The sequence below is a fragment of the Salvelinus fontinalis genome, unplaced genomic scaffold (assembly GCF_029448725.1).
Source record: "Salvelinus fontinalis isolate EN_2023a unplaced genomic scaffold, ASM2944872v1 scaffold_0133, whole genome shotgun sequence".
In the NCBI taxonomy this organism is placed as follows: Eukaryota; Metazoa; Chordata; class Actinopteri; order Salmoniformes; family Salmonidae; genus Salvelinus; species Salvelinus fontinalis.
This window is the reverse complement of record NW_026600342.1, coordinates 191,266-210,865: the sequence shown is the minus strand read 5'-3', so window position 1 is coordinate 210,865 and position 19,600 is coordinate 191,266. Positions and strand designations below refer to the sequence as shown.

The 19,600-nt window shown below is 44.1% G+C and overlaps 1 protein-coding gene across 2 annotated transcripts in view; it reads left to right on the top strand.

Annotated features, from left to right (window-relative positions):
* LOC129843419 (netrin-G1-like) overlaps positions 1-19,600 on the top strand; it is a 192,747-nt gene that overhangs the window by 65,345 nt on the left and 107,802 nt on the right. For both annotated transcript variants that reach the window (XM_055912128.1, XM_055912127.1), the window contains exon 2: positions 9,040-9,683. In XM_055912128.1, the coding sequence (XP_055768103.1) occupies positions 9,040-9,683 (644 nt within the window). The remainder of the gene's footprint in view (positions 1-9,039; positions 9,684-19,600) is intronic.

The window sequence follows — 19,600 nt, the reverse complement described above, 5'->3', positions numbered from 1 at the left end:
TCAGCGTGGCGCTAGCGGCACACCCCCCCCCCCCCCACTGAAAAACCAGTGCCGCGAAATTCAAAAAAAATATATTTTTAAAATATTTAACTTTCACACATTAAAGTCCAATACAGCTAATGAAAGACACAGATCTTGTGAATCCAGTCAACATTTCCGATTTTTAAAATGTTTTACAGGGAAGACACAATATGTAAAGATGTACATCTATTACCTAAAAACACATTAGCATAATCCACCATCTTTTATTTGTCCACCAACACCAGTAGCCATCACCAATTCGGCTAAACTAAGATATTTATAGCCCCTAACCAACAAAAAAACTCATTAGATGACAGTCTGATAACATATTTATGGTATGGGATAGGTTTTGTTAGAAAAAAGTGCATATTTCAGGTAGATGGCATAGTTTACAATTGCACCCACCATCACAAATGGACTAGAATAATTACAATGAGCAACGTGTTTACCTAACTACTAATCATCAAACATTTCGTAAAAATACACAGCATACACGAATCGAAAGACACAGATCCTGTGAATACAGACAATATTTCAGATTTTCTAAGTGTCTTACAGCGAAAACACAATAAATCGTTATATTAGCTTAGCACATAGCAATTAGCAGCCCAGCATTGATTCTAGCCAAAGTGAGCGATAAAAGTCAACATCGCCAAAAGATATTAATTTTTTCACTAACCTTCTCAGAATTCTTCCGATGACACTCCTGTAACATCACATTACAACATGCATATACAGTTTGATCGAAAATGTTTATATTTAGCCACCAAAATCATGGTTAGACAATGTGAAATGTAACTCAGCTGGTCAGAATTTGTCCTTGCGCCACTTAGACAGTGATCTACTCTTATACATAAATACTCATAAACGTGACTAAAAAATATAGGGTGGACAGGGATTGATAGACAATTTAATTCTTAATACAATTGCGTTATTACATTTTTTAATTTATCCTTACTTTTCAATACAGTTTGCGCCAAGCGAAGCTACGTCAAAAAACATGGCGTCCTAAGCCACTAAAATGTTTCGACAGAAACACGATTTATCATAATAAAAATGTCCTACCTTGAGCTGTTCTTCCATCAGTATCTTGGGCAAAGGATCCTTTCTTGGGAGAAATCGTCTTTTGGTGGAAAGCTGTCCTCTTGCCATGTGGAAATGTCAACTACGTTCGGGATGAACTGAAAAGCGTGCCCAACTTTTCACATCGTTGCAAAAATAAATGTCCCAAAATCGCACTAAACGGATATAAATTGCTATAAAACGCTTTAAATTAACTACTTTATGATGTTTGTAACTCCTATAACGAGTGAAAAGATGACCGGAGAAATATAACAGGCTAAACTAACGCTTGGAACAGGAGAGGGTCGGTGTCTTCCACGCGCGTTACGCAGCAAGAAAAGACTTGCTAGCTAAAGGTTTTTTTCATTTGTAGGGCCTGTGAACGAGCAATCGACCCCGTTGGAATCGTCATCACGTAAAGGCATCCAGGGGAAGACGTAAGAAGTGTCCGTATAGTCATAGCAACGACAGTGCCCTTTTAACTGACTTCAGAAAAGTGGCCAACATTTCTCAAATCTGACTCCATGTCAGGGAAATTGCTGTAGAATGGGCTCTGTTCCACTTAGAGACAAAATTTCAACTCCTATAGAAACTATAGACTGTTTTCTATCCAATAATAATAATAATATGCATATTGTACGATCAAGGATTTTGTGGGAAGCCGTTTAAAAAATTAGCCACATTAGCATAAATAGTCTAAACAGCGCCCCCATCCCAAACAGGATAACTTTAATTCGTCCCCTCGCCCCGGGCGCGAACCAGGGACCCTCTGCACACATCAACAACGGTTGCCCACGAAGCATCGTTACCCATCGCTCCACAAAGGCCGCGGCCCTTGCAGAGCAAGGGGCAACACTACTAATAGATTTCAGAGCAAGTGACGTAACTGATTGAAATGCTATTAGCGCGTACCCGCTAACTAGCTAGCCATTTCACATCCGTTACACTCACCCCCCTTTCAACCTCCTCCTTTTCCGCAGCAACCAGTGATCCGGGTCACGGCACCAATTAAACAGTATAACTTTACGTCGTCCCCTCGCCCCAACACAGGCGCGAACCAGGGACCCTCTGCACACATCAACAACGGTTGCCCACGAAGCATCGTTACCCATCGCTCCACAAAGGCCGCGGCCCTTGCAGAGCAAGGGGCAACACTACTAATAGGTTTCAGAGCAAGTGACGTAACTGATTGAAATGCTACTAGCGCGTACCCGCTAACTAGCTAGCCATTTCACATCCGTTACACACACAAACACACACACACACACACTATTAGAACTGCTCCACATACGGTATTGCTACAGCTCAGTTCACTATCTATCCTTTTGCCTAGTCACTTTACCTGTACCTATATGCAGATTGCTACCTCAATAACCTCGTACCCCTAAACATCGACTTGGTACTGGTACACCCTGTATATAGCCATGTTATTACCTGGTACTCAAATCAAATCAAATCAAATTTTATTAGTCACATACACATGGTTAGCAGATGTTAATGCGAGTGTAGCGAAATGCTTGTGCTTCTAGTTCCGACAATGCAGTAATAACAACAAGTAATCTAACCTAACAATTCCACAACTACTACCTTATACACGCAAGTGTAAAGGGATAAAGAATATGTACATAAAGATATATGAATGAGTGATGGTACAGAACGGCATAGGCAAGATGCAGTACATGGTATAGAGTACGGTATATACCTATGAGATGAGTACTGTAGGGTATGTAAACATAAAGTGGCATAGTATAAAGTGGCTAGTGGTCCATGTATTACATAAGATGGCAATATGCAGTAGATGATATAGAGTACAGTATATACATATACATAAGAGATGTGTAATGTAGGGTATGTAAACGTTATATTAGGTGGCATTGTTTAAAGTGGCTGGTGGTACGTTTTTACATAATTTCCATCAATTCCCATTTTTAAAGTGGCTGGAGTTGAGTCAGTATGTTGGCAGCGGCCGCTAAATGTTAGTGGTGGCTGTTTAACAGTCTGATGGCCTTGAGATAGAAGCTGTTTTTCAGTCTCTCGGTCCCTGCATTGATGCACCTGTACTGACCTCGCCTTCTGGATGATAGCGGGGTGAACAGGCAGTGGCTTGGGTGGTTGTTGTCCTTGATGATCTTTATGGCCTTCCTGTGACATCGGGTGGTGTAGGTGTCCTGGAGGGCAGGTAGTTTGGCCCGGGTGATGCGTTCTGCAGACCTCACTACCCTCTGGAGAGCCTTACGGTTGTGGGCGGAGCAGTTGCCGTACCAGGCGGTGATACAGCCCGACAGGATGCTCTCGATTGTGCATCTGTAGAAGTTTGTGAGTGCTTTTGGTGACAAGCCGAATTTCTTCAGCCTCCTGAGGTTGAAGAGGCGCTGCTGCGCCTTCTTCACAACGCTGTCTGTGTGGGTGGACCAATTCAGTTTGTCCGTGATGTGTACACCGAGGAACTTAAAACTTTCCACCTTCTCCACTACTGACCCGTCGATGTGGATAGGGGGGTGCTCCCTCTGCTGTTTCCTGAAGTCCACAATCATCTCCTTTGTTTTGTTGACGTTGAGTGTGAGGTTATTTTCCTGACACCACACTCCGAGGGCCCTCACCTCCTCCCTGTAGGCCGTCTCGTTGTTGTTGGTAATCAAGCCTACCACTGTAGTGTCGTCCGCAAACTTGATGATTGAGTTGGAGGCGTGCATGGCCACGCAGTCGTGGGTGAACAGGAAGTACAGGAGAGGGCTCAGAACGCACCCTTGTGGGGCCCCAGTGTTGAGGATCAGCGGGGTGGAGATGTTGTTACCTACCCTCACCACCTGGGGGCGGCCCGTCAGGAAGTCCAGGACCCAGTTGCACAGGGCGGGGTCGAGACCCAGGGTCTCGAGCTTGATGACGAGTTTGGAGGGTACTATGGTGTTAAATGCTGAGCTGTAGTCGATGAACAGCATTCTCACATAGGTATTCCTCTTGTCCAGATGGGTTAGGGCAGTGTGCAGTGTGGTTGCGATTGCGTCGTCTGTGGACCTATTGGGTCGGTAAGCAAATTGGAGTGGGTCTAGGGTGTCCGGTAGGGTGGAGGTGATATGGTCCTTGACTAGTCTCTCAAAGCACTTCATGATGACGGAAGTGAGTGCTACGGGGCGGTAGTCGTTTAGCTCAGTTACCTTAGCTTTCTTGGGAACAGGAACAATGGTGGCCCTCTTGAAGCATGTGGGAACAGCAGACTGGGATAAGGATTGATTGAATATGTCCGTAAACACACCAGCCAGCTGGTCTGCGCATGCTCTGAGGACGCGGCTGGGAATGCCGTCTGGGCCTGCAGCCTTGCGAGGGTTAACACGTTTAAATGTTTTACTCACCTCGGCTGCAGTGAAGGAGAGCCCGCAGGTTTTGGTAGCGGGCCGTGTCAGTGGCACTGTATTGTCCTCTTCGCTGGCAAAAATGTTATTTAGCCTGTCTGGGAGCAAGACATCCTGGTCCGCGACGGGGCTGGTTTTCTTTTTGTAATCCGTGATAGACTGTAGACCCTGCCACATACCTCTTGTGTCTGAGCTGTTGAATTGCGATTCTATTTTGTCTCTGTACTGGGACTTTGCCTGTTTGATAGCCTTGCGGAGAGAATAGCTACACTGTGTGTATTCGGTCATGTTTCCGGTCACCTTGCCCTGGTTAAAAGCAGTGGTTTGCGCTTTCAGTTTCACGCGAATGCTGCCGTCAATCCACGGTTTCTGGTTTGGGAATGTTTTAATCGTTGCTGTGGGTACGACATCGTCAATGCACTTCCTAATGAACTCGCTCACCGAATCAGCATATTCTTCAATGTTGTTGTTGGACGCAATGCGGAACATATTCCAATCCGCGTGATCGAAGCAGTCTTGAAGCGTGGAATCAGATTGGTCGGACCAGCGTTGAACAGACCTGAGTGCGGGAGCTTGTTGTTTTAATTTCTGATTGTAGGCTGGAATCAACAAAATGGAGTCGTGGTCAGCTTTTCCGAAAGGGGGGCGGGGGAGGGCCTTATATGCGTCGCGGAAGTTAGTACAACAGTGATCCAGAGTTTTGCCAGCCCTGGTAGGACAATCGATGTGCTGATAGAATTTAGGGAGTTTTGTTTTTAGATTAGCCTTGTTAAAATCCCCAGCTACAATGAATGCAGCCTCAGGGTGTGTGGTTTCCAGTTTACAGAGAGTCAGATAGAGTTCGTTCAGGGCCATCGATGTGTCTGCTTGGGGGGGAATATATACGGCTGTGATTATGACCGAAGAGAATTCCCTTGGTAGATAATGCGGTCGACATTTGATTGTGAGGAGTTCTAGATCAGGTGAACAGAATGACTTGAGTTCCTGAGTGTTGTTATGATGATCACACCACGTCTCATTAATCATGAGGCATACCCCCCCGCCCCTCTTCTTACCAGAAAGATGTTTGTTTCTGTCTGCGCGATGCGTTAAGAAACCAGCTGGCTGCACCGACTCCGTTAGCGTCTTTTGAGTTAGCCATGTTTCCGTGAAGCAGAGCACGTTGCAATCCCTGATGTCTCTCTGGAATGTTACCCGTGCTCGGATTTCATCGACCTTATTGTCAAGACTGGACATTGGCGAGTAGTATGCTAGGGAGTGGAGCGCGATGTGCCCGTCTCCGAAGCCTGACCAGGAGACCGCTACGTTTGCCCCTTTTACGGCGTCGCGTAGGCTCCCCGGCTGGGATCAGGTCCATTGTATTGGGTGGAAGGCAAAACACTGGATCCGTTTCGGGAAAGTCATATTCCTGGTAGGAACGGTGGTTAGTTGACGTTAATCGTATATTCAGTAGTTCCTCCCGACTGTATGTAATGAAATCTAAGATCACCTGGGGTACCAATGTAAGAAATAACACATAAAAAAACAAAATACTGCATATTTTCCAAGGAACGCGAAGCGAGGCTGCCATCTCGCTCGGCGCCGGAAGTAGTAAGCCACTGTATATAGCCATGTTATTACCTGGTACTCTGTAAATAGCCATGTTATCACCTGGTACTCCCTGTATATAGCCATGTTATCACCTGGTACTTCCTGTATATAGCCATGTTATTACCTGGTACTCCCTGTATATAGCCATGCTATTACCTGATACTCTGTAAATAGCCATGTTATCACCTGGTACTCCCTGTATATAGCCATGTTATTACCTGGTACTCCCTGTATATAGCCATGTTATTACCTGGTACTCCCTGTATATAGCCATGTTATTACCTGGTACTCCCTGTATATAGCCATGTTATTACCTGGTACTCCCTGTATATAGCCATGTTATTACCTGGTACTCCCTGTATATAGCCATGTTATTACCTGGTACTCTCTGTATATAGCCATGTTATTACCTGGTACTCTCTGTATATAGCCATGTTATTACCTGGTACTCCCTGTATATAGCCATGGTATTACCTGGTACTCCCTGTATATAGCCATGGTATTACCTGGTACTCCCTGTATATAGCCATGGTATTACCTGGTACTCCCTGTATATAGCCATGTTATTACCTGGCACTCCCTGTATATAGCCATGTTATTACCTGGTACTCCCTGTATATAGCCATGTTATTACCTGGTACTCCCTGTATATAGCCATGTTATTACCTGGTACTCCCTGTATATAGCCATGGTATTACCTGGTACTTCCTGTATATAGCCATGTTATTACCTGGTACTCCCTGTATATAGCCATGGTATTACCTGGTACTCCCTGTATATAGCCATGTTATTACCTGGTACTCCCTGTATATAGCCATGTTATTACCTGGTACTCCCTGTATATAGCCATGTTATTACCTGGTACTCCCTGTATATAGCCATGTTATTACCTGGTACTCCCTGTATATAGCCATGTTATTACCTGGCACTCTCTGTATATAGCCATGTTATTACCTGGTACTCCCTGTATATAGCCATGTTATTACCTGGTACTCCCTGTATATAGCCATGGTATTACCTGGTACTCCCTGTATATAGCCATGTTATTACCTGGTACTCCCTGTATATAGCCATGTTATTACCTGGTACTCCCTGTATATAGCCATGTTATTACCTGGTACTCCCTGTATATAGCCATGGTATTACCTGGTACTCCCTGTATATAGCCATGTTATTACCTGGTACTCCCTGTATATAGCCATGTTATTACCTGGTACTCCCTGTATATAGCCATGTTATTACCTGGTACTCCCTGTATATAGCCATGTTAATACCTGGTACTCCCTGTATATAGCCATGTTATTACCTGGTACTCCCTGTATATAGCCATGTTATTACCTGGTACTCCCTGTATATAGCCATGTTAATACCTGGTACTCCCTGTATATAGCCATGTTATTACCTGGTACTCCCTGTATATAGCCATGTTATTACCTGGCACTCTCTGTATATATCCATGTTCTTTTTTAACTAGTTATTGTTATTCATTATTCGCTGTGTATTTATTTATTGTGTTGTTATTTCTATTCCATATGTATTTGTATCTTCAACTCTGCATTGTTGGAAAAGGGCCCGTCAGTAATCATTTTACCGTTAGTCTACACCTGCTGTTAACATCAGATCAAGCGTTCCCTTTCAGTTAAACATGACGCCTGGTTTGAATGTGTTTGGCTGTATCACAACCTATTAATCATACTGCTATTTCAAGTGCTAAGTACGTTTTACATTTTAAAATAGCCAACATTAGTACTCTGATATTATTACAGGCTAACAAATATTTTATATTGAATCAAAGTCTCATCTGTGGCTGGCCCCATTGTTATACAGAGTAGGTAGAGGTGAGATGAATGTCAATGGGAGTGTGTTTAATGCATTCTCATTCTCAAACACTCATACGCACACAAAGAACACACACACACACACACACAAACACACACAGAGTCGTGCTGAGTCTGGGTGGTGCAGGCAGTGCTGTGCAGATGAAGGCCCATGAAATATGTATGTTTCTCAGCTATGTGTTTCATAAGAGGTAGTCATTGAGGATTCCGCTCCCATCTATATTATAGGAACAGCAGGAATATCCATCACACAGTCAATGTGGTTGGTAGAGTAGATGAGACCGGAGACATACTGGGGAGAATGACTGGTGGGGAATACAGGAGTAGAGGATGGAGGTGAAGAGACGTTAGACAGATTCCCAATGTAATTATGGACAGATGAATTCTCTCTCTACTAGTAGTAGGTGACATTGTTAGTAGAGGAGAGGGGTGGTGAAAAGACAGTGTACAGGATGATCAGTGTACAGGATACACAGTGTACAGGATGATCAGTGTACAGGATACACAGTGTACAGGATACACAGTGTACAGGATACATAGTGTACAGGATACACAGTGTACAGGATGATCAGTGTACAGGATACACAGTGTACAGGATACATAGTGTACAGGATACACAGTGTACAGGATGATCAGTGTACAGGATACATAGTGTACAGGATGATCAGTGTACAGGATACATAGTGTACAGGATGATCAGTGTACAGGATACACAGTGTACAGGATACACAGTGTACAGGATGATCAGTGTACAGGATACATAGTGTACAGGATGATCAGTGTACAGGATACATAGTGTACAGGATGATCAGTGTACAGGATACATAGTGTACAGGATACAGTGTACAGGATACACAGTGTACAGGATGATCAGTGTACAGGATACATAGTGTACAGGATGCTCAGTGTACAGGATGATCAGTGTACAGGATGCTCAGTGTACAGGATGCTCAGTGTACAGGGTGAAGATGGTTAGTCAATTGGAAGATTATTTTGCAGTTGTTCTTCCCAGTTGTACTTTATCCTAGTCAATAGTTATAATGCATTATGATGCAGTTACAATACATTGCAAGACTTGTCCAAAGCAGAGTGGGCCCTTATGACGCCATTATAATGTCTCGTAATGATGCTGAATGAACCCTGGTATTTCTTCACTCTTTGACGTCTGTTTCTCACAGGAAAACCCTTACATGTGCAACAACGAGTGTGACGCCTCCACAGATGAACTAGCCCATCCTCCGGAGCTCATGTTCGACTTCGAGGGCCGCAACCCCACAACCTTCTGGCAATCCAGTTCGTGGAATACGTTCCCCAAACCCCTGGAGGTCAACATCACACTGTCCTGGAACAAAACTATCGAGCTGACGGACGACATCATCCTCACCTTCGAGTCCGGCCGCCCTGAGCAGATGCTTCTGGAGAAATCGTTAGACTATGGTAAAACCTGGACCCCTTACCAGTTCTACGCTACCGACTGCCTCGACGCCTTCACCATGGAGCCCAAGACGGTTAACGAGCTGACACAGCGAACCCTCCTCGACATCATCTGCACCGAGGACTACTCCCGAGGCTACGTGTGGAAGTACGATAAAACCGTCCGTTTCGAGATCAAGGATCGGTTCGCGCTGTTCGCCGGACCGCGGCTGCACAACATGGCATCGCTGTACGGTCAACTGGACACCACCAGGAATCTGCGGGACTTCTTCACGGTGACGGATCTGAGGATACGGCTGCTGAAACCGGCCACCGGGGCCACCGTGGTGGATGAGAACAACCTGTCCAGATACTTCTACGCCATCTCTGACATCAAGGTGCAGGGCAGGTAAGAGAGATGGTTAATTAGTTTTTATTTAAAAAAAGTTCTATTCCATTGAGATCATAGATCTATTTTACTATAGAGAGACCGGTACCAAGAAATATTGTATTGTGTGCCAAAGTATTTGTGAATGCTTTAAACGGATCTAGGAACAAAGTTAGTTTGTTTCATTGTATTTGGTTTGGCTGTGGTCAGGCTGCTCCAATCTACAGGTAATCTACAAAACAAACGAAACACCAAAATAAAGTTTCTTACTAAGGCGCCTTACTAAGGTTTCCTACACAAGCCGCCAGAACAGCTTCAATGCGCCTTGGCATAGATTCTAGGTATTTTATTAGAGTCACCATTAGCTGTTGTGAAGGTAGCAGCGACTCTTTCTGGGTTCCACACAAAACATGACATAATATAGAACATTAATAGACAAGAACATCTCAAGGACAGAACTACATACATTTTAAAATGGCACACAGCCTGCATATCAATACATACACACACACAATATGGCCAAAAGTATGTGGACACCTTTTAAAATCAGTGGATTCAGCTATTTCAGCCACCCCCGTTGCTGACAAGTGTATGGAATTGAGCACACAGCCATGCAATCTCCATAGACAAACATTGGCAGTAGAATGGCCTTACTGATGAGCTCAGTCAATGGATGCCACCTTTCCAACACCGTCAATGGATGCCACCTTTCCAACATGTCAGTTCATCAAATGTCTGCCCTGCTAGAGCTGCCGCGGTCAACTGTAAGTGCTGTTAATGGGAAGTGGAAACATCTAGAAGCAACAACAGCTCAGCCGTGAAGTGGTAGGCCACTCAAGCTCACAGAACAGGACCTCCGAGTGCTGAAGCATGTAGCGCATAAAAATCGTCTGTCCTCGATTGCGACACACACTACCGAGTTCCAAACTGCCTCTTGAAGCAACGTCATCACAATAAATGTTCATTGGGAGCTTCTTTGAAATTTGGTGGAGGAATAATTGTCTGGGGCTGTTTTTCATGGTTCAGGTTAGACCGCTTAGTTCCAGTGAAGAGAAATCTTAACGCTACAGCATACAATGACATTCTAGACGATTCTGTGCTTCCAACTTTGTGGCAACAGTTTGGGGAAGACCCTTTCCTGGTTCAGCATGACAATGCCTCTGTGCACAAAGCGAGGTTCATACAGAAATGGTTTGTCGAGATCGGTGTGGAAGAACTTGACTGGCCTGCAGAGCCCTGACCTCAACCCCATCAAGCACCTTTGGTATTCATTGGAACGCCAACTGCGAGCAAGGCCTTATCACCCAATTTTTTTTTTGATTTAACCTTTATTTAACCAGGTAAGGTAGTTGAGAACAAGTTCTCATTTACAACTGCAACCTGGACAAGATAAAGCAAAGCAGTGCGACAGAATCAACAACACAGAGTTACATGGAATAAACAAGCGTACAGTCAATAACACAATAGAAAAAAAAGAAAGTCTATATAAAGTGTGTGCAAATGGCACGAGGTGGTATGGCAATAAATAACGACTAGAGCATACAGTGGTGGCTGGTATAAGGAGCTTTGGTAACAAAACGGATGGCACTGTGATAGACTGCATCCAATGTTCTGAGTAGAGTATTGGAAGCTATTTTGTAAATGACATCGCCGAAGTCGAGGATCGGTAGGATAGTCAGTTTTACTAGGGTAAGTTTGGCGGCGTGAGTGAAGGAGGCTTTGTTGCGAAATAGAAAGCCGATTCTAGATTTGATTTTGGATTGGAGAAGTTTGATATGAGTCTGGAAGGAGAGTTTACAGTCTAGCCAGACACCTAGGTATTTGTAGTTGTCCACGTATTCCAGGTCAGAACCGTCCAGAGTAGTGATGCTAGTCGGGAGGGCGAGTGCGGGAAGCAAACGGTTGAAAAGCATGCATTTGGTTTTGCTAGCGTCTAAGAGCAGTTGGAGGCCACGGAAGGAGTGTTGTATGGCATTGAAGCTCGTTTGGAGGTTTGTTAACACAGTGTCCAAAGAAGGGCCAGAAGTATACAGAATGGTGTCGTCTGCGTAGAGGTGGATCAGGGAATCACCAGCAGCAAGCGCGACATCGTTGATATATACAGAGAAAAGAGTCGGCCCGAGAATTGAACCCTGTGATACCCCCATTGAGACTGCCAGAGGTGCAGACAACAGGTCCTCCGTTTTGACACACTGAACTCTGTCTGATAAGTAGTTTGTGAACCAGGCGAGGCAGTCATTTTTACATTTACATTTAAGTCATTTAGCAGACGCTCTTATCCAGAGCGACTTACAAATTGGAAAGTTCATACATATTCATCCTGGTCCCCCCGTGGGAATTGAACCCACAACCCTGGCGTTGCAAGCGCCATGCTCTACCAACTGAGCCACACGGGACCAAACACTTGAGAAACCAAGGCTGTTGAGTCTGCCGATAAGAATATGGTGATTGACAGAGTCGAAAGCCTTGGCCAGGTCGATGAAGACGGCTGCACAGTACTGTCTCTTATCGATGGCGGTTATGATATCGTTTAGGACCTTGAGCGTGGCTGAGGTGCACCCGTGGACAGCTTGGAAACCGGATTGCACAGCGGAGAAGGTACGGTGGGATTCAAAATGGTCAGTGATCTGTGTCGGACCTCACTAATGCTCTTGTGACTGAATGGAAGCAAGTCCCCGCAGCAATGTTCCGTCATCTAGTGGAAAAACTTCCCAGAAGAATGGAGGCTGTTATAGCAACAAAAGGGGGGGACCAACTACATATTAATGCCCATGATCTTGGAATGAGATGTTCGACAATCAGGTGTGCACATACTTTTGTGTATCTAGGTCAAATAGGCAAGAAGCATTGTGCCATGAGGTGTTTTTTTTTAACAAGGTTTGCTGCTGATTTGAGCAATATGAGATTGAAGGGAGTTTCATGCCTTAATGGCTCCATATAATATAGTACCCTTTCTTCAATTTGTTCTGGATTTGAGCACTGTTAAAATACCTCTGGTGGCATGTCTGGTGGGGTAAGTGTGTGTGTCAAAACTGTGTGTAAGTTGACTATGCAAACAATTTGGAACAAAGTTCTACAGCATTAGTAAAAATGTGATCGATACATGTGGATGATCTTGTTCCTGTAGTGTTTGTAAACACCCTGGTAGGTTGATTAATAACCTGAACCAGATTACAGACACCGGTTACAGTAAGAAGCTTCCTCTTGAGCGGACAACTTGATGAAAACCAGTCAATATTCAGGTCCCCAATAAAGTAGACCTCTCTGTTTACATCACATACGCTATCAAGCATTTCACACATATGATTTAGATACTGACTCTTCGCACTTGGTGGCCTACGGCAACACTTCAAAATAATAGGCTTTAGAACCTGCAACCACACTTACATTACATTTAAGTCATTTAGCAGACGCTCTTTTCCAGAGCGACTTACAAATTGGAAAATTCATACATATTCATCCTGGTCCCCCCGTGGGAATTGAACCCACAACCCTGGCGTTGCAAGCGCCATGCTCTACCAACTGAGCCACACGGGACCACACTTGACATGATATCTTCTCTAAGCATTGCATGGATATGGCTCTAAAAACATATCTATCTATTTAACCTTTATTTAACTAAGAAATTCAGTTGTGAACAAATTTTTTTCAATGACGGCCTAGGAACAGTGGGTTAACTGCCTTGTTCAGGGGCAGTACGGCAGATTTTTACCTTGTCAGCTCAGGGATTTGATCTTGCAACCTTTCGGGTTACTAGGCCAACACTCTAACCACTAGGCTACGCTGCCGCCCCTCCACTCTAACCACTAGGCTACGCTGCCGCCCCTCCACTCTAACCACTAGGCTACGCTGCCGCCCCTCCACTCTAACCACTAGGCTACGCTGCCGCCCCTCCACTCTAACCACTAGGCTACGCTGCCGCCCCTCCACTCTAACCACTAGGCTACCTGCCGCCCCTCCACTCTAACCACTAGGCTACGCTGCCTTCCCTCCACTCTAACCACTAGGCTACGCTGCCGCCCCTCCACTCTAACCACTAGGCTACGCTGCAGCCAAAAGCAGAAAGCAGCAGTCCCAGAACTGATTCCAACCGCGCCGTGGGAGCCAAACTCAAAAGGTAGCTAGCTAGTAACCAAACTGTTTCAAAACAACATATCGAGTTCTCCCCCTTTTTCCACATCCCCTCTATTGGAGGGATGCGACACCATTCGTCCCTGAGAAATTCCATAATTTGGTGTTTTCTTGATGGTGGTGGAAAACGCTGTCTCAGAATCTCCCATAAGTGTTCAATTGTGTAGAGATCTGGTGACTGAGACATGCACGCAGGCGCAAACACACACATAAAGGTGTAAATACTTAAGTAAAAATACTATAAAAAGTACTACTTAAGTAGTTTTTTGGGGTATCTGTAGTTTACTATTTATATTTTAACCAACTTTTAATTTTACTTCACTACATTCCTAAATAAAATAATGTACTTTTTATTCCATGCATTTTTCCTGACACCCAAAAGTACTCATTACATTTTGATAGAAAAATTGTCCAATTCACACACTTATCAAGAGAACATCCCTGGTCATCCCTAATGCCTCTGATCTGGCGGACTCACTAAACACAAATGCTTCGTTTGTAACTCGTGACTCACCACCTGGATTCGTTCTTATGTATCAACATTTGAAATGGTGTTTTTTACATTATATGAAAGTAGAGGCTCAGAGCTACAAAATGGTATATCATACACTGCATTTGAGTAACAATGGGAAAGTAATTCTGCTTTGAATCAACAAGAAAATCGCCTGTTTTGCTATCTAGTGAAGAGCTCTTGTCGACACCCATTCAGCATCGTTCACACCCTCACCCTAAGCCCCACCCATCCCTCATCCTTCACCCTAAGCCCCACCCATCCCTCATCCTTCACCCTAAGCCCCACCCATCCATCATCCCTCACCCTAAGCCCCACCCATCCCTCATCCATCACCCTAAGCCCCACCCATCCCTCATCCCTCACCCTAAGCCCCACCCATCCCTCATCCCCCACCCTAAGCCCCACCCATCCCTCATCCCTCAGCCTAAGCCCCACCCATCCCTCATCCCTCACCCTAAGCCCCACCCATCCCTAATCCCTCACCCTAATCCCCACCCATCCCTCATCCCTCACCCTAAGCCCCACCCATCCCTCATCCCTCAGCCTAAGCCCCACCCATCCCTCATCCCTCACCCTAAGCCCCACCCATCCCTCATCCCTCACCCTAAGCACCACCCACCCCTCATCCCTCACCCTAAACCCCACCCATCCCTCATCCCTCAGCCTAAGCCTCACCCATCTCGCTTCGCTCTCGAAGCGCACACTTGACGCTCTGGCCGATGATTAGTTTACCTCTGATTAACATGAAAACAGCCTAACAAACTCTGATGGCAACAATTTCATTACACTTTTTTTTACAGACGTTTACTGACACTAGCCATATTCAACGGGTGTTGTACACACGTCACGTAACGTTAGCTAACGAGCCAGCCAGCCAACGTTAGCTAGTTAAACAAAAGTGCTGGGAGCTAACCAACCATGTTAAATGTTAGCTACCTAACATAAGGAATGTGAAATGGTTTATAGTTTTACTTTTGATACTTAAGTACATTTGAGCAATTTCATTTAATTTTGATGCATAATTAGTATATTTAAAACCAAATACTTTGACTCAAGTTGTATTTTACTGGGTGACTTTACCTTCAGTTATTTTCTTTTTAAGGCGTCTTTACTTTTTGTCACAATGGCGTGTATAAGTGGCAGAGGAAGTCAGGCGCAGGAGAGTCAAATAGAGTGTAGAATGGAGTACTTTAATTAAAGTCCCAGTAATCTGCTCCATAACACTCACGGAAAAACATAAAACAAATCTGGGTACGAAGACCCGTCGCACACCTATACACAATCAACACAACACTTGACAATGAACAATCTCTGACAAACACATGAAGGGAAACAACAGGTAATGAATGGGATTGACAACAGGTGTGTGGGAAGACAAGACAAAACCAATGGAAAATGAAAAGTGGATCGATGATGGCTAGAAGGCCGGTGAAGTCGACCGCCGAACACCGCCCGGACAAGGAGAGGCAACGACTTCGGTAGAAGTCGTGACATTACCCTCCCCCCTGACGCGCGGCTCCAGCAGCGCGTCGACACCGACCTCGGGGACGACCCGGAGGGCGAGGTGCAGGGCGATCCGGATGGAGGCGGTGGAATTCTTTTAACATAGAAGGATCTAAAACGTCCTCCACCGGAACCCAGCATCTCTCCTCCGGCCCGTACCCCTCCCAGTCCACGAGGTACTGAAGGCCCCTCGCCCGACGTCTCGAATCCAAAATGGATCGAACAGAGTACGCCGGGACCCCCTCGTCCGGACAAGGAGAGGCAACGACTTCGGCAGAAGTCGTGACACTTTTACTCAAGTATGACAATTGAGTACTTTTTCTGCACATACACTCAACCCCCTATGCTCCAACAAGACCTCTTTCAAAGTCACTGAGAGCTCTTCTTTCCATGGTAGCCAAAATAATGGGCAACTGGGCATTTTTTATACATGACCCTAAGGATGTTAATTGCTTAATTAACCACACCTGTGGGGAAGCACCTGCTTTCAATGTACTTTGTTTCCCTCATTGACTCAAATGTTTCCTTTTATTTTTTGACGGTCACAGGTATATGGTCAACTACCTGATGTGAATACATTATGATAAAAGTGAGCTTTTAGCTAGCTCTGGTAAGGGCTCCACATATAGCATGATTTACATGCTACCCCGAATCAAACATTTTGTGTTTAATATTTTTAATTAAAATCCTTTTAGGGTCTATTCATGTTTTATGAGCAGAATGCTCTGTTTTGCATTCTAATGAGCGCTGGGCCAGGGCCTGAATACACGGCTAACATCCCTGTAATTATCAGAGTTACATTCCAAACGGCACCCTATTCATTACAATACATACGGCCCTGGTCAAAAGTAGTGCACTATATAGGGAATGGGTGCTATTTGGGATGCAGAGCCCAGATTTAAATTTGACCTCCATCTTTGGTGGAGAGCCAGGGAACTCCCCGTCCCCCCCGTCTCATCCGTCTGCCCACCCCCCCCCCCAGCAAACATTAATGTCCCATGAAATATCCTGGTCATTGTTTCATCAGGAGATTCCCAAAGGTTTACAGAGATAGAAAACATTACAGATTCAGTAGATCATTTTATAGCTCCATAGATGCATAATAAACAACCTGTGGATCATAAAAACCCTCCACAGCTGTTCTCCAAATGGGACCGCTGTACCTGTACCTGTGGCTGTATGCGTCCACAGCAAATTGGCCAGTGTTTATTTTTCAGTGTTATTTTTGTAGTGTTGATTCAGGAGTTAAATTCATTCTGTAAGGGTGAAATTAACATTCAGCGGTGTAAAATAAACCCCAGTGTTGGTGTTAGTAGCCAGAGATATTGTTGTAGACTTTGGAGAGTTAAACAGTCCCATCAGAACCACACCCATCATTATCATATTTCCCAGCATGCTCTACTGCAAGTACATTTTTTAGGATTGTTTTTAATATCATTGTTTTGAATGTATATTGATGGATTGATTAATCTTTTTCTACACAAAGATAAATAACATATTTTTGTCTAAACTAATCCAATCAGTTAGATGTATTATTTTCCTAGCCACTGTGCTTCTACACCTGCATTGCTTGCTGTTTGGGGTTTTAGGCTGGGTTTCTGTACAGCACTTTGAGATATCAGCTGATGTACGAAGGGCTATATAAATACATTTGATTTGATTGTACCCGTTGCTGAAATGGTTGTTCCCATTTAAATGGTTGAGGCAGTCTCCTTTACCAGAGTTCTTAATCATTTTAGTCATTCTGAATGCAGGTTGAATAAAAATTTCAACTGTTGGATAACTCTGGCTGGATTCCCAAAAATAATTACACATCACTTTGCCAGCCAGCATAATGAGACTTGCAGGCCAAATGTGGCCTGTAAACCAGGAGTTTTGCAACACCACTGTATTAGGGTAAGACTAGGCCATCAAAGTAAGGTCTTATGATGTATCTAATGTATTCTCATAGAGTTTAATTGTAATGATAGTATTTGCCTAGACACTCACTTGGTGATAACCACATGCCTTTAAAGGGAAATAATTCAATAAGCATGTCTCTGTAACTAACAAACACAGCCATGGGTGGTCACTCTACAATTCACTTGAAAAGAAAAAGGCACCCTGGGAAATTTGCAAATTAGGCTTTACACCACAGGTGTAAAAAAAAAAACACCCCAAAAAGGATTTTACTGTAGGTGTTAATTTCTTACACTGAGAATGTGTAACAGCGTCAGCACTAAGCAACGTGAGTCTAGTTTACTCTGAATCAAGTCGTCACCAACCTTTTCTGAGTCAAGATCACTTTCGCAGTCAAAAAAGCAAACCACATGATCTACCGCTCAGATTTATTTTTTCAACATGACTTTTAAAAAAATGTAACAATTTTAATTTATTAAAATCAGCTCTGTAGGAATGAGGTTTGAGCAGTAGGCCTAATACATTATCACAGCATATTGGCTATATGCCTGGCCTGCCGATATTGCTTTTCTCAGACCATATTAAATTTCAAAGCTCGAGCTTTGATAACAAAAGATCAGTTGGTGTAGCACTTGCGAGGCTCTGCAGAGCATACATTGAAATAATTAGCTTTTTTATTTTACTGGACTGATGATACCTGCATCCGATGGTCATTGTGGAAACTTGGGAAAAGAACAAGGTCAAATCATGACGTCAATGATCTTCAGGTCAGAAAGTAGAAGCTCTAGAAAGTTGCCCGAGTTTCCTGCTTGGAAGACCGTTCAAAACCAACTTTTCCCAGTCAAACCTACTTTTTGTCTGATTTCCCAGTTGTCTTGAACGCACTGAAAGTCAAAAGTCGGGGATTTCCGAGACCCAGTTGTTTTGAACATGACATTAGTCTCAGTGGAAGGAGGGAGAGAGCAGCAGAGGGTCTGCCTCTCACAGTCCCTGCTCTCTCCTTTCTAACCATAAATCCACCCGATGGAGTCACACCGCATCTGCCACATGTACAAATTCATGTTGACAAGAGAAAGTGAAGTATAAAGTGCATTCGGGAAGTATTTAAGACCCCTTGACTTTTTACACATTTTGTTACGTTACAGCCTCATTCTAAAAATGAATTACATTTGTTTTTCCCTCGTCAATCTCCACACAATACCTCATAATGACAAAATAAAACAGGTTTTAGAATGTTTTGCATATTTATTTAAAATAAAAAACAGATACCTTATTTTCAGAAGTATTCAGACCCTTTGCTATGAGACTCGAAATTGAGCTCAGGTGCATCCTGTTTCCATTGATCATCCTTGAGATGATTCTACAACTTGATTGGAGTCCACCTGTGGTAAATTCAATTGATTGGACATAATTTGAAAAGGCACACACCTGTCTATGTAAGGTCCTGTAGTGCTCCGAGACACGATTGTGTCGAGGCACACAATACACACCGACGAATTCTCACAAGGCACCCCGATCTCCGCCCCCTATATGTCAGTCTTTTCTTCACGCGTATAACGGGTATTTGGGCCTGGTCTCGGGGAAGTAGTAGATCCTTTGCGTCGGACTCATTAAAGAAAAAAATCTTCGTCCAGTTCGAGGCGAGTAATCGCGGTTATGATATGCATAAGCTCTTTCTTGGTCATAAGAGATAGTGGCAGAAACATTATGTACAAAATTATTTACAAAACAATGCGGGAAAAAATAATAACAAATCGCACAGTTGGTTAGGAGCCCGTAAAAAACGGCAGCCTTTCTCTCTGGCGCCATTATAGAATATTCAAGCTATTCGTAGTGGCAGAGTGGAAAATGGGGGGACTATACGTAGCTATGTGTGTGGAATACATTTAAC